This window comes from Pieris rapae, chromosome 10 (genome assembly GCF_905147795.1).
Source record: "Pieris rapae chromosome 10, ilPieRapa1.1, whole genome shotgun sequence".
NCBI lineage: Eukaryota > Metazoa > Arthropoda > Insecta > Lepidoptera > Pieridae > Pieris > Pieris rapae.
The window spans coordinates 8,721,469-8,738,441 of record NC_059518.1 but is presented as its reverse complement, the minus strand read 5'-3'; the positions used below and the strand labels follow the sequence as shown (position 1 = coordinate 8,738,441).

General features: G+C 31.4%; 1 protein-coding gene across 4 annotated transcripts in view; it reads left to right on the top strand.

Annotated features, from left to right (window-relative positions):
- Positions 1-16,973, top strand: part of LOC110993998 (tropomyosin-1, isoforms 33/34) — a 73,788-nt gene that overhangs the window by 19,475 nt on the left and 37,340 nt on the right. For 3 of the 4 annotated variants that reach the window (XM_045629725.1, XM_045629724.1, XM_045629723.1), the window contains exons 2-4: positions 11,076-11,343; positions 12,595-12,675; positions 13,919-14,065. In XM_045629725.1, coding sequence (XP_045485681.1) covers positions 11,184-11,343; positions 12,595-12,675; positions 13,919-14,065 — 388 coding nt within the window. In that variant the 5' untranslated portion in view covers positions 11,076-11,183. The remainder of the gene's footprint in view (positions 1-11,075; positions 11,344-12,594; positions 12,676-13,918; positions 14,066-16,973) is intronic. The other variant, XM_022260463.2, reaches the window with a different exon arrangement.

The following is a 16,973-nucleotide window of genomic DNA, read 5'->3' as shown; positions in this document are numbered from 1 at the left end:
CTACTTAGGTATATTATGACTCATCAACTCTAATATTATACTAATTTTAATTGGAATTTAAATTTAAGGATAAATGAAATAGTAATAGTTTATTTTTAGTTCATGTACATATTATGTAATAATTAATCATATGATATACTTGTTTAAAATATATTATTTATTATGGAAATAAAGAGGCTATAATAATAATAATAAACCCTTATATTAACTCTTACTTAATATTTTTATTAGATTCTAGTTTATTGTATAATTCTAGTATAACATAATTATTTAAACACTTGTAGTTTACTCTCATTAGATAAAAGTATATTTTTTCATAACTATGGTATGCCTGGACGAAATCCCTTGTTAACGATAAGTCCGCCCGTTGCCTAAAACATTTTTTATACGTATGTTTACGTGTAAATAAATAAACCATATATTATCTGTATCGGAACTTAAACCTTATATGGTCGGCCGTTCATAAGTGCGTGCTAAGATCTTCCATACGGTACCGGCGATCCTAGTTAGACACGGAAGGGAGGTATTAAATGGTCTAGCGTCACTTGTGAGTGAAATCCACTGGAAACCGATGCAGTGTAACGGGTTATTCTCGTCGATGGATTTGTTGACGAGCGAAAGACGTTGACCCCGCCGTCGAAGGCGAAACTGACGTGCAAACTTGCAAACATTTGGGTGACAATAGAACCCCCATTTTATAAAATCATAATGAGACTATCAAAACTTAGGATCACGTATCGATATGTCTATATGTACTTTGCACTATCGGCTATTTGAAATGTTATCATAGTTTTTATATCAGCTCAATAAGATTTCGACATCACACATAAAAATATCGGTAGTCATAAGTACCTAAGAGAGGAGTAAGAGTACGTACTGAAAAGAAAATACAATTTTTATTAATTTTTCTGTTTCAAAGTTTCTGAAAAGCAAAACTCTTTACTTACATAAAGAGGAAAGATTTGATTGTTTGCATTAAATAGGCTCTCAAACTACGGGATCTGAAAAATATTTCACAATAAGAACATAGACTATACCTCATAAACATAGACTATAGAATATTTTCAAAAAAGTTGTTATATATGTATAAAGGTACTGTTTAAAATTACGATATTGTAACCCAAGGTGTGGAAAAGAAGTGATAATTCGTAACTCGCGTACGCTGCGGAAACTATTAACAATAGCGCCAAGTAATGAAGACTAGAAAACTTACATATCTAAAAAAAAAGTCTGCGATATAGTGTCTAACAAACATTTATTGCATTCAAGTCTTCACCGTAATAGAACACAAGACAAAGTGTCTTCCCTTTAATAGGGACTGTAAGAAGTGTTATTGGACACTTTAAATAAAAAATAAATACATAATATGATATAAAAAATTGCTTTCATCGAAAAAAGCTTTGGGCTTGTACACCGTGCTACGATCGAATGTGGCTGCACCTGCAGAGCACAGCTAGTAATAAAAAGAATATCATCATATACGTATCATACATATCACCGATCTGTAACATAAAACTTGTGTTCGTGATATTCTCCAACAAATTCAAGATTAAAGATAATTATACTATTATGAAAGCACAATACGCCGCACAGCATCGCGATAACGAAACTGTTTGATTTTATTAGGAGTGAAAGCCAAGATTCAATTACTTTACAATGTACGGTACAGACTCGAAGCATACTGTCGTCATTCAAATAATTATCACTTTCAACGTTTATTGGCCTAGTATACCAGTTTGACAGTGACAATTGCCCTAAAAGTATAATGACAATACTAGTCCAAAAGCCTACCAGACACGACATTTAAACATTACGTAAAATGCCTTCTCCATGTACACGACACTGGCGAAATACCGTGTGCCCAGTTGGCACAAATTAAAGCCATTAAAAAAAATAAAAAAAATACGTAAAACGTTTGGATGTAAACAATGAAATTGCAAGGCAGTTGTAACGGATGTGTATTGGAAGGAATGTCGGTTGAGATCATGTTGATACAGCGTTAGTTTATATTAAAATGTTGTTGATGATTTATATTTTAAAGAAGTTTGAAATGTTTGAAGGTTCCTCTTAGTTCATTATACCGGTTAAAAGAATTATACATCACTGCTTGCTTCCTGCATGGACTGTATTACTCCATGTAAAACTTTCTACCAATCCCTTGACAATCATTGTACCGGTGACGTGGTGCCACAGTTTATGCAACAGATGTTTGGTCAGCTGTTCTATGTATAAGGCCATTCGGAATGTCGTTGAAATAAAAACAGAAAAAGTATTAATTGGTGATGAGATAACACTATTGTCTAATTACCTAACTAGAGCCGTATCGTATCGCATGTTACTAAATTTCACATTCACCATTCTCTTGTCAATCAAAAATATCACTTTGTTATTGAACGTTAGAGATATTATATCATATGTTGTTCGATACAAACTAAAATTTTATTTCATTGATCAGAATTGATTGGTTCCGAAATTGCTATATTACTAGTTTAGAAAGATCAGTTCTAAAGTGTACCTTATACATATAATAGAAAATTATGAATATTTTTATTTTTAAAATCCATTATTGTACATTTCGCGTTATCTCTTTACTTTAAATCCTTTCCCTTTATACACTGCAAAACTTTTCTGCAAAAACCAACCTAGGAGTTCAGGCACCTCTTTTTCGAATTCTTCGCAATTTTAACAGATTAAACAGTACTTATACGGAGCTGGATAGATTATGTAGTAGACTCATTGGTAATAAAAACATAAATATACATATCTCAAATTTAATACGCAGTTTAGATGGTAATTTTTTTTCTGCTTAACAAAAATTTCTGGTAATTCAATTATATCTTGTATATATTTTAAATGTATTTGTTGGTAACTTTTACGTATATTGTCATTTGTCATACATTTTAGATAAAAGATTTTGTAACATAAACCGTTGATTTACTAAATGGGATACTTTTATGGATAAATTAATTAACACTGTGTTAAGTTCGATTAAAAATTTAGAACCTTTAAAATATATTCAAACAATCAAACCATAACATTGGTTTTCAACTGACGTCAGAATAAGGTTCTTTTTGTCCTCTTAAGCTCGATATCCCAGTCAAAGTCTCATTCAACTTGATCGTATAATATTTTAGCAGTCGAAAGCATGCCTTTTTGTACTTTTGAAACCACAACACTGAACAGACCGGTTTTAATGTGGAGTAGAATGTACAGGTGATGTAGAGAACAGGTCCTGGTACTGGTTGGTTTAACTTTTATCTAGGCACATACAATACAGGTTCATCAAGCATGAACGCGACATAACAAATGCCTTTTTAATCGCTGGTATGGTGATTATCTTAAACGACAATAACTTGACAACTTGAGTGTTGCAATTTTAAAATAAATCTTATACATCTTAACGTTACCTGACTTTTTGAATTTCTCCAAATTCTTTAGCCTTTTCCTATGTCTAATTTCCTTAATCTAATATATAAAAGCTCGTGTCATTGTGTCTCTAATTAAACTCCTCCGAAATGGCTCGATTGATTTTCGTGAAATTTTGTGTGCATATCGGTTAGGCTTATCGGACAACATCTATTTTTATCCCTCTATATCTGCTAAGAAGTTCTATATAATGTCAATCGTCACCTGTGTCTATTATTACTAACCGTAAACTTCGTTTTCTAAAGAGATTTTACGTCCCTGCTTTTCCATAGGAAAATCTACGACATATTTTCAAACTTAAGTATGTATATATAGGTGTAATGATTATGTTAGTGGAATTAATAAGCAGAAAATTGGTGATATTAAAGGATAATACATGTTATGTATTATTACGCTGTACTGCTGTCGTATAATCTAGTAAAGTATGTTAAGATCTGTCTAGGCAGGCGTTGATATACAGTATTTAGAAGTTTTGTAACCTATATAGTAATAATAACAATAATAATAAAGATAAAATAATAAAATTAAAAACCCTTAGCGTTTGGTGTTAGTAGTGTAGTAGCTAGTTTAGTACCTTTAGCGCTGGCATTTTCTATTATGTAGGTTTAAGAAGTCTTTGTACAAATTTAGTTTTCAACAAATTAAGAATTTATTTAATTCGGATTAAAGTATATTAATTATCAACACTATATTCGTCGAGGTCCAGTACTGTTATAACTAGTCTGGCCATAAATACTGTTACATAAAAACTTTTCTTGTTTTCATCTTTTTAATTATGTATTTTGAATTTGGAACATATTATTTTAAATACTTCTTTTGATTTTGCGCCGTAACACATATTTTCCGTGTTCATTATCAACTTATGAGACTATTATAAATATGTAGTTATTAACTTTAATAATATACATTACTTCATAAAAAAATGGCATTTTCATTTGTAACAGAACTTCTGGCTGGACTAGGTATAAGTACCTATCTTAAAGTATCTTTGAAGTTTGATACGTGGAATGTAGACGATTGTCACAATTAATCAAGAATGTTAAAAATACAGTATTAAACTAGTTGGAACACATTTTCGTTAAGGTATTTTTGCCTATTCGTGAAGTAATTTGTAAAACAAGTTAATCATTCAAACTACCTCTAAGTTTACAGTAAACGCATACTAATTATTGTATTTAATTTGTGAAATAACGAACCACTGGAGGAGGTAGACGTCAGTTACGCGTTGGGACTGTGTAATTTGTTACGTGACTGCAATTATACTTTCGATCGTATTCAGTTGATAGCCATGTTCAGAGACCAGCTTGGACGCAAAATATAACGACGGTATATGACTTAATTATTATTTTATTATTTGTGTTCTAAACGACCGCCTGCTTCGGCGTCCATGCGTCGGGTTGTCGCTCTCCCTAAAATATGGCGGGCTGGCCATGCGTCATACTCATGAACGGGTGTTACTTGCGGTGACTGGTCGTACTTGAATTCGTGTATACAGTGATGCTAGTTGTTTCTACGTATTTGTGTGTTGTTCCCATACAAATCTTTGTTTTTAATTTATTTTATTATTCTTGATTATTTAAGATGTCATATGGAACATGGTGTAATGGTTGCAGAAAAAGAGTGGTGGAGAGTTTATTGCCAGTTCTTCTCTTCCGTTCTACGCCCTTGATTTGAGAAATGGGAGTGAATGTTAAATTAGAATTGCATTGAATGTATTTCTTTTTTGACGTTCATAAGTGTACTTTACATACGTAAATAAATGATTTTTGAATTTGAATTGGACCAAAGGGTCTTTTCTACATTTGTGCAATACTAATAATATTTGGTGAAGCCAAATTAGTAAGCAACACGACGCAAGCAAACCGTTATTAATGATAATAAAGGACTTCATTCACTAACCTAATACTTATATTTATTTACACTTTGTTACCTAAAATATACGTATTAAAAGAAATCAGGTTACATAAGTTATTAGGCAACGGGCGGCCTTACCGCTAATTTATTTATTCCAGGCAACCCTTGTTTGGGGCGTCGTAAATAGCGTTTTAATGTTTTAAATTTCGCTATAACTAGATTTCAAACTTGTTACTCGGTTACCAGAAAGTACTGGAAAGTACAAATCACATGGCTAATATTTAAACAGTGTATAGTTTTAATAAATCTATATTAAATGATACATCTGGTAGGTATAGCTCAAAAATCAATAGTATTAATAGACACACAGAGACAGATAGGAAGCTATGAAAAGTAGTAGGAATTAAAACTAGATACATATTTGTTCCTCTGATAAGCCGGATGCTGTATCCGTCCTTAGATGTAGGTACATTAAACATAAATATGGGCTCGTGTACAGTGGGGGAACACGTGTAGATTGCCATATGACATTGCTTATTGCTTTGAGTTATCAGACGCGCCCTCTTTTGATGATGCTATTAGCAGTTTTACTGCTATTATAGCTTGTATTGTGTTGATAAAATCATGATTTTTGATATTGCCAGGAAACAACGACATTATTGCTACTTTTACAAAGTTATGTAGTTTTTTTGTTTATTCTTCATTTAATAATAAATATATGATATATATATTAATCACTAGCTCTTTCAACATTTAAACATTACTTCAATATCAATATAATTAAATTAAACCAGAGATTAATACAGCTTTATATTTATTTATTAAGGACTGATACTGTATTAATAAAATCGTATTCCGCTATTTACGTTCAGGTTTTCTACTATTTAATGTCGAGTGGACTCCAATTCCAACTTTGTAGATCTAAGCATTAACAACAAAATCAAACCGAATTCTAAGCCCCCTGAAGGTTTGTTCAAATTATGTTCACGTTCATAATATGCAACTTAAAATTTATAAGGTATTTTAAATATAGAACACTGTTATGATGTGTGAGATTTTAATCACATTTAACATGGGTGGCCAACGTTATTTCACTTATTTTTAGCATTTCTATATCTGTTATCTAATTCGGGTCATATATCATTCTAAATTTGTGTCGTGGCTAAAAATGATACAATTTTAGGCACTATATATGTTTAATGGATGTTAAAAGGTTTATCTCGACTAGAACGCCCTTATTCTGGAATCGCGCCAAGTCAATGATGTTTTGTTTATTACGAAATTCCGCCAAAACTGTTGCAATACTCCGACCTCATTCCGCCATTTTGTTTATGTGAGCTAGTCGCATTTTGATTGATCCTAAAATATTATCAATTTGAGAGCTCGTAAATTTTGCTATAAATTTATTTTCTAGATTATAATAGCTATATCTAAGAAGCACAAGCAGTTAAACACAAAGTCGTTTATGTAGACCAATCAAAGGCGGCAAAACCTGCTTTAATCGATTTTTAGATTCATTTCAAAGTTCATAAGAATGGATAAATTTACTGATGTAAAACTGAGCATCAAAATAACAATTCTTATACTGTAATAAAATGTCGTAAATTATATACATGGACCTTCCAATTCACTCCTATTAAAAATTAACCTCTCTCTGTAAGCAAATAATACTTACAATTAACGGTATACAAATAAATTAAATAAACATTATTCCGACTCGATGACCTAGAACTAGAAGTGAATCTCATTTCAGTATCTCGTATCGATTCGCTTGAGTGGGCTTTCTGTCCTATTAACCATAAAATCTGAATACTGGGCTACTCCGTTTAAGACCGAGATTCTATGTTGAGCGTATCACAATAGTCCTATTTGTATTCCCGAACACATCACATCCGAACCTATTGTGCAGTTTAATGTTATATGGGTGAGTTTTCGGCACTCCGCTGCATTTCATACGAATATGTTTTCTTTGGTAAATAAAATTTTATATCTGTCTATACAATGCTTTGTGGAAAGTTTTCTATTGTGATCTGCATAGAAATGTTTAGGAATGACAGTAAAATTATTGTTTTGACTAAATATCGCATTGTTTATAAAAACCATATCAAAATTTCAAATGAAGATGAGTAAACCCTTATTTATATTTTCTATATACGAGTATGTGCGATAGTGTAGTATATTTTATTGCTACAGTGCTATGTTACATAGTTAACGATATTTAAAAGAAACCAAATATTTTCCTTATTCTTACGTAAAGTACAAATACCCAATAGTAAATACAAAAACTCTAGCCGCTAATTCGTCAAGTATTTGCTAAGTAAATGCTATTTTAGTCGATGAACACCACAAACAAGTCATTGTAAATAATAATTGCAAACGTATTGCGAAGACGTGTCTTACCTCGCTAAACTTTATGAACAAGGTGTGTCTTTGCACAACGATGTGTGATGGCCGTGACTAGTTTTGGCCAAAAACAATGGAATAATGAAAATGTCTTGGATATATTGAACTAGCGATGTTTAAACGCAAGTTACAAAATGACGACCTGCAAAATAGATTTTAGATCTTCAAAACCAATTTATTTACAACCGTTATAAATTCTGAGTCTTTTACTAATGCATAAATCTTTATGTGCACACCACAATAGCCAATTTTCCGAGGAACAAATCCTTAAATTTGTAATATAAGTAAAATTAGTAGACTATGTCATGTTTAGGTATAATCTATGCGGACCGAAAAATTAATTGCAGTCAAGATATTTCCATTGTACTAACTTAAAGTTGATAATCACATGATTCATTATCATGCTGTTTCTGCTTAAACCCCAGTTGTACTAATAATTGTTTTTGCGATGTTTTGGTTATATTTTTATTATTCTCATATACAATTAGACTTCACCTATGTGTTTATCTCTATGAATAGGGAAAATTCACGAGGTTTGTACTTAGCAACACAATGAGTCATTCATTATTTAAATGTATGATAGGGTCACCCTCACTGTCCCCCAGTCATATCAGAAATGTTGGAAAAACCCAGTTCAAACTTTGTTAGGAAACTTATATGAACTTAAAATCTTGTTATGCTTATAGTGGTAATTGAACATCCGCTGTAACTAGGGGACCTTCAACAGTTGTTTTTTATTTAATTAAAATACATGATATGTACGAAGTTTTATAGATGTACTAGTAATTTTATTTTTTACAATTCAAAAAATTGAACGTTGCTTTTAAATGGTTCTCGTAATTTTTTGTAAGATTTCTTTAAAATATTTATGAAAACGGCGGATTGAATTTAATACAGCGAAGACTGTAGCAAATTAATTTAATTTTTACTTAGTACAATTAACTAGCTAAGTATACATTCAGTCTTATAGAATACAGTATTAGTGAATGTTCACATGTTCTACAATGCTAAGTTACTTTGTTTACGATACTGATAGGAAATCAAAATTTAATATTTATTTAGCTATTATATACAGCTATACTTCTGTTCGCATTATTACCAATATGGCAGAAAAAACTATTTAACCATAAGGAAGTGAGGAATCGATGTATCGTGACTGAAGTTTACTTACTATGCATAATCTTAATAAATTAGTAGGTGGGGAGCGACTACAATATTTCTTTACTTAGTTCCGCGCTGATCGTGAACACAGTGTGTAGAAGTGGAGGCTTTTGACCTATCAATGTGCTTAGAATATATTATTGTATTGTGACTTTTTGTGTACTTTGTTCTCATACATTAATTATATTTCCGTAAAACTTCTGATATAAGAATGCTTCAAGTGTTATTTTTATTAATTTAATTAACGCAAGATTGTTATCAAGATTGTTTTAAGACCAGAAAATATACAGCGGTAACTTAAAGTGAAAAAAGACATCTAAATCTAGAAGTTTTTAACTAATTAATTGAGAACGAGGATATTTATAATAGGATTTTATATAGAGGATTTTTATAATACTATACGTTTAATGTTAATAATAATTAATAATGAGCTCAGCGAATAATAAATGGATCATTAATTTGGAATTAAAAGAATATATTACACACTCATTTAAATTGAAAGACAGAAATTTAACCTACTTGCTTAAATTTCATAACTTAAAGTTCAAGACGCCCGCGCACAATTTTTTGTCTAAACATTAACACACAATATGCATTTTGTTATTATTCGGAAGTAATTCCTTAAACGTGTGTTATATTTTGAATCGTTGCACAATTGGAATGGTTTATGTTCTATTTGCCCTATTTCGTGGTTTACAAATGTAGTTGAATTTGGCAGTGTGATATTACCACAACCAACTCACGCGCAAATTAAGCATCCTTTATACATTTGACGAAATCGCCTGGAAACTTCTCTTGGTTAAAATACTGTTATTGAAAACCACTTTAAGTCAAAAAAACTATAGATAATTTGGTAAATATCTTAGCAGTTGTCGTATTAATTTCAGAGTGATAACATTCTTCATATTTGTTTTGTAGTATAAATATCGTTTATTACTTATGATACATTTTAAAACCATTCAGGACCTAGTTTTTTTTACATTATTTTAAATTTCAACATTAATTAATTTTAACACTAATAAACTATAATGTAAATTATCTATTACTCGCTAAGATATTGACATGTGAAGAATTACATTCTTCAACTCTTTTTCTATCTCTAAATAAGTTATAAAAGAACCGAGATGACTTTTTTGTCTTTATTACCATCCTATTATCAATTATAATAATGTGAATTTATGCGTAAAATTGTAACCTGTTGAGAATGGCGCAAGTGTCCCCAATACGTTTTATATGTTACAAGTAACAAGACTAAATATACCGCGTGTAGCTTGCATAGTGTCGTCTAAAATATCGCTGGAAAGAACACGAGCCATCTTAAGTTATTTAACCCTGAAACATAGCTAAAATAACTATCCAACTGGTGACACGTTTGTGCTAAGTAAAGAACATTGTTAAGTTCAATGTCTAATATATATAAATCTTTGTTATTTATAACATGCAAATAACAATTTACACATAGATTAACGTGGAAAACGTTCTAGTATCTACTTCGACGTTATCATTAATATTTAATATTATGTATTGACTCGTCTAACGGCTTACAACTTTCTTTTTGTGAATGATATGTTTTCTATAAAGTCGTATGATTTCTACATAGGTAATTATTTTTGTGTTTCTCTCTTAAATAGATGAGTTTAAGTAGGTACTTGCTGTAGTCTGTGTATAAAGTTTACAGTCAATATTTAAATAGAGTTTTATTCGGATACAAAATAGGCTGCGAGTAACAAGTTCTTAGAAGACCTTTTTAACGCATAATGCGTTTAGAAACCATTTATTCTTGAGCTCCTGAATACGAACTGTAACGCCGATAGTTGTTGTTTGTGAATAGAAACGTGATATAAGGAGAGGTTCTATTTATCCTGGTCGATGCAGTGAGTCGGCTACAGAAATAGATTAAAGCCACAATAATATCAGCGACGTTGCTTTCTTGATCGCGCTTTACCACGTGTGCCTAATGTCGTATGCTTTTAACGGTTTGATAGTTTATTTACTGGCGTCTGCGTATCGTATATTATAAATACACTGCTCTTGCAAACAATGTTTTGCGTTAAACAATTGACAGTCTCCAAGAACATTTCGAATATCGAAGCAGTCCAAACTCCAGTTTACACTCTTAAATAATTGAAATCGCTCTGTGGTTTATGTCATTACATAACACCCTTATCAAACTCATTTGTTTTTTTACCTTCCATGATAATTATGGCACTTACTCATTGTACTTAATGCAGGGAGCACAGACGTGTTTGATAATGTGACAGTGAATCTGAATCACCAAGTGTTTTAAGACTAAACGAAGTTCCTAATAGTTTGTATTGAGGTTATTATGTGCTGACTTGATGAAGTTCTTCAAGTTTCTAAAGATGGGGGCACACGGGTCCAAAGAGAAGCTCTATAGAAGCAACTCAGAAAAACATCCGTCCAAATTACCTGTTCCTAATGATAAGAAATATAAGATATCCGTGAACCGTGAGAGGTTCGGGTCTTTCGGTACTAGAGGTGAGTTTCTTACTTATAAAAACATATTTTTACGCGTTATTTATTATATTTAATATTTCTATATGACAATGACTGTCTCAGTAAGAATTGTCTATTTTATTTAAATCCTAAAATCCTTTTTTTTAATCGTATGTTAAAATATACAAAAACATGTGTCTACATTTGAAAGTATGTATCAAAATCCATAATTATCGCATTTGCATCACCGGCCCATTAATACTAAAATGACGATAACGTTAAAATAAACGCGACGCATGCAATGTGCATTAAGTTATGAACGGAAGCCTTTTAAATGGTTAATCTTTTCACGTGTTCAATGATCCTATAAACTAAAATATGCAGTCACTTTCTAGAAATAAAATGAACTTCAATAGCGCGTCTATGTATATTTTTCCACGCACGATTTTGTTTGCATTGTTTAGCGTTATATTCCCACGACAGCTGTTTCATAAACATCATAAGGAGGTTTTGTAATGCTCTGTTTTATTAACTGAAACGATTGAAGAGATAGTCAATTAGTTCTTCGTTTATTGATCGTGGAGTTAAAAGTATGCGCAGGTTTTAGAAGTCCTATTATATGCCTTGGGCTTTCTGTCTATTTCGATATATGTAGTTCAAAGCCGGTGCTGACAAAACGACAAAGGATACTGGTTTTGCATAATTCTCCATATAAAGACGTATGTGTCTGCAATTTAATTAACAACTATAGTTGGTAGTTTTTAAATCAGGTCATTTAAAATTATTCTTTGCAATGTTAAAGCTATTTACTAATTACCTACAGTAATTTCTCAACAAGTATTTAATTACCACTAATACGTAGTTTTTGTAATTTAAGAGCCCTATTAATTTTAATATGAGTTAATTGACGTGTATAAATAGTGTAAGAGGGTATACTATCTCTCAGTAGCATGAATTAAATGTTTTAATCATTTTTAATTTATTAAAATAACCGATGTAGTATTGTCTATTGTCTTTTACACTTGATTTCTCACGAATTCCATTGTGGGTTTAGAGCATTGACAAACGAGTAAGTTTGAAATAATCAAAAGGCGTTTATAAAATTATAGCAGATTTTGAAATGCAAAAGACAGGACATCGTACACTACGTTCTTTGTAAAAAAAAGCAGTCTAAGCATCCTTGAGAGAGATCAAACTAGTTAGAAAAAACTGACAAAGAAAAGTACTGTTTTCGTAATCGATTCGTTTTGTCTTGATACTGTATATGTTATATTTTATTGTATCCTGTTCCAGGAAATGGGAAAAAGAGGGAGCCTACCACCCCGGCAAACCGGACGCCGACTGCTACCACCCCGCAGCCGCCCCCAACTCAAGGTAATTTGGTGCATTGTAACATATTAAATACCAGTGACGAGGGGAAGACTAAAGGATACAAACCTTCATCAGGGTTGACACGCCAAAGCAAGGCTTTAGTTCCTTTTTATGCTTTGCATATGCAAGTAATAAATAGTAGATAAATAATTAAACTCCATTAATAATATAATTCGCTATATAACTGACTATAAATAAACAGAATCATATCAAAGTTAAACTAAGAATGCCCTTTACGTCTTCTTTTATATTCTATTTCCTACTCTAAAATTCGTAAACAACAGAATGAGTCAAATTATGGCACATGCACGCTTATGTCAAGATTCTTAAGAATTTTATGAATTTTTTAGAACTTAGTAAAATGAATATTAAAAGCTAACACAAGTAATAAAGGCAATAACATAATTAAGTTATTGTTAAGAATCTAGGTTACTTGTACTTTACAATATTACATTAGTTTATACCTATAATTACCATTATTAAAGGTCCCACAAACAAATTTAGTTTTGCTTTTATTTTTATTACCTTCCTGTGGTTGCTTGGTATCATAGGTGTCCTAATATTATTTCTAAAATTTTCATTCTTTTCATATTAAAACATAAATAATACAATCCCTCTAGAAAATTTCCATGTTTAAAGAGTAAAGTCAATTTTTATCACAAGTAAGGAATCTACTTTCGTAATAATTAAGTCTACTTTTAACATTATCTTATGTTTGCCTGTGGCGGTTTGCAGCTGTTTTTTGTTTCATAACACATTATGAAACAATGTCCTATGGCGCCGCTGTATGTAACTTGAATTGTCTTCGTACATATGCAATCTTATGAGGATTGTCAATTGTCTTCTCTATCAATTAATTAATCTGTTTAATAGATATAGCCACAGAAATAGGATCATAAAATATTTGCTAAATAAAATACATTTTTTAACTTCAATAAATACAAAATTGACAATAAATTTTAACATGGTCAATTGTCAAATTAAGGTTGGAACCGTTCTTATATTATTAAAGAAAAATAACTATTTTAATCTTGTTGCACCTTTCGAAATTAGCTAGCAATGCTAGTCTTAAAGTCATTACATAATATAGAATGAAGTCATCCTACCGCATGTGTCGGTCTGTATGAACGGAATAATCACGCGGCTTAAAATCGACCGAAATTTAAAAATACACGTAATGAGTGAGTGATTTTTGGGCGGCCAGTTATTATATGAAAATCTCTAAAATTTGTGTTGCTTTTTTCAGTCAAAAAGAATGGTGTGGTACAGAAATTGTCGTCGTCGCCAGTGGCCGTGCGTCCGCGTACGTCTTTGGCGCCACCGCCATCACCCAGAAAACCTGTCCCCCATAGGACCACGCCACAGAGACCTACTACGCTCCCTGCTGCTAAAGGTTGGTTTATAATAAGTTTAAATAAAAACCAAATCAGTCTTGAGTTGAAGAAGAGGGATAGATCACGATGGAGAAATAAAGCAGTCTTATTTTAAAAATCTATGTGCTTTTATAAATTAAGACTGCTTTAATTTTTACTAATATGTCTAAACTATATGTATATTAATGAGATATTCGCAACCACTTGCGTAAAAATATTAGTATGAGCAAAATCGTTAAATAAATGTCAATATGACATTAATTTCATTCCACGTTCTAAAACGATCTAATAATATCGTAAAAAAAAACCTTTAAAGTACGAAGAAATATAATTATTGAAGATACTATTTGCTTTACTGAAATACTTTAGCCAGTGTTTAAATATACAATCTTTTGTCAACGCGTGCTGCCATCTATTAGATAATACTAGAATCTCGACGAATGAAACTTATTTAATACGTAGCATTGAATCGTGATGTTAGTTCAGCGTATGTCCGATAGATGTCGCTGAGCACAATATTTTCTTATTCGCAATATTAATGTTATAAAAACTTTTTCTAAAACTAATTATATCACCATATGTTTTCATTCCTGTGTTCAAATATTTGTCTAAATTTATTATATAAGTATTGTACAACAGTATCTCAACGCTCTATTTAACGCCATTGAAGCAAAATTTTTACAGCAAAATTATTTCGCTAACACTTATTTAAATTACACTACACTAAAATTTGGCTACGCAACTATTAACAAACAATATATCTACAAGAAGTATTACTCAGCGTGTATTACTAACAAGTCTTAATTCGCTTTAAGGCAATTAAGACGAGAAATTAATTTAAATTCGGCGCTCGTAATACGATACCCACATCAGATATGAGTTTATATAATCATTGTTTCCATGTCAGGGAAAAGTTATGACGGCGGCGACTGAGAATTAGACTAAGTTCTTTTAGAACGCAGATCATTGCGTACTATAATTTATTTAAGATTATTGGTTGACGGTAATTAATAATTGCTTAGGTAGAAGCTTTTGAATTCTTAACATTTTACCCACACGTCATTGAATATCACGATTTGGCATAACATAATACTAATAACAATTGAAGTTTAACCTTATATACAAAAATTATATTTAACATAAGAAAGTGTCTAATAACACTGAATCAAAAAAAAAAACTGTTCTTGTTTTCCAATCTGTTACTACTGTTAAGTACTTAAGACTAACGCGCAATAAGAGTAATTTGCTAATTCAAATAGTTTTATCCTTTGCAATCTTCTCACTAGGCCTTTAGTGTCAAGAAGTTGAATAGGATATGCTTAGAACATAATAAAAAATTAAAAATCACCACCATCCATCAAAATAATTGTCATCTTTATTCATTCACACATTTGCATCCACGCAAATAAAATAAGGTTAAATAATGCAATTTTAAGTAATTTAGAATTAATTTGTTTATGGAAGAGCTGGGAACCCTGACATAGGTATTTTTTACTTAAAAGGGTTTCCAAATCATACACATAAGAATGAAAATGTACTTGAATTGATTAAATACTTTTTATTATTATATCATCTGATATCTTTACTATACTATATCTGTCAATAGTTATTAAGACGATTATGCATAGAAAAACAATACAAACTTTACAAAAGTAATCTCTGCTGGCGACCTTCTTTTGTTTAAGCGAATGAAAGTTTTTTTGCTGCGGTAGCGGAAAGTACGTGTAATAGTCAAAGTAAGACATTGTTGTCCGCGCTTTCGGCTCATGAGCACTGTGGCTCAAATGATTGATGGATCCGATTAATCAAAAAATTGCTCTAAAATCGTGCTCTGAACAAAAAGTTTCTAAATAACTTAACCGATTAATTAATTAATTGTTAGAAAAATTAGTATGACGGCATACGTTTTTAATTAAAATTTTATATACAATGAGTCCTTTACACAAGTTCGTGTCGTTTTTTCAATCGGATAGCAAGAGTCGTAAAAATCTACTCAGTCAGCAAAAGTTTGCAAGTGAACTTAATATTAATAGTGAAATTGAAGTTCTGAAGAACCAATGTGGGAAACTAGTTGGATATAGAGTGAAAGGTAAAAATTGCTTAAATTATGAATCTATTAATTTTATTAGCAAACATAGAATAGGCCATAGAAGGACATACAGCACAGCGAAGGCACATATATCTGTGTTATATTAATTCTTATTCTCACCCTATGACGACGAGCGTTTTTTAAGGCAGTTTTCCCACGCACCACTACTATGTGGATGCACTGAAGAATTTTCGAACCGATTCGACTTAGGGTCCTACACTAGACAGTACCAATTCTTAATAAGTCGCAACATGCTTTGGAGCCTTATGGCAATTTCAGTGTCCACCACTTTACATCTGATTAGCCTCCTGCCCGATTGCCCCGTTATATAAAAATATTAAATGAGCATTGATCGAGTGTTCAAAGCCCGGTTTTGCACATGTATAGGCAATGTATAGTATTATTGGACTTACGTAGTATGATTTTAATAGGCGTAACGTAAATAAAACAAGTGGATAAGACTCATCAACAAAACTCGTAATATTTAATTCCTTAAACTTTAAATATATAGATTTACTAGCTGATTAATTATTTAATTGAATTTTCAGAAGTGTCTATGGACTTAGTACGATAAAACTTAGGAGATAGGATCAAGTCATGATATTTCCTTAAAAAATGCTTTAGTTTAATTAATCACCTAGTAAATCTATATATTTTTATCTCTTAACGATTTCAACGCTTATAAAGAGAAGAGACTACGTTATACTTACTACAGGCTTATACTTGATAAAGGAGTGTTTTCAAACAATTGCAAATAGGAATTAATGGGCAGGTTAAAAGCTAATGCACTGAAGTGTTTGACGTGGAACGGAAATGCTATGCCATTTTATAAACGTGCC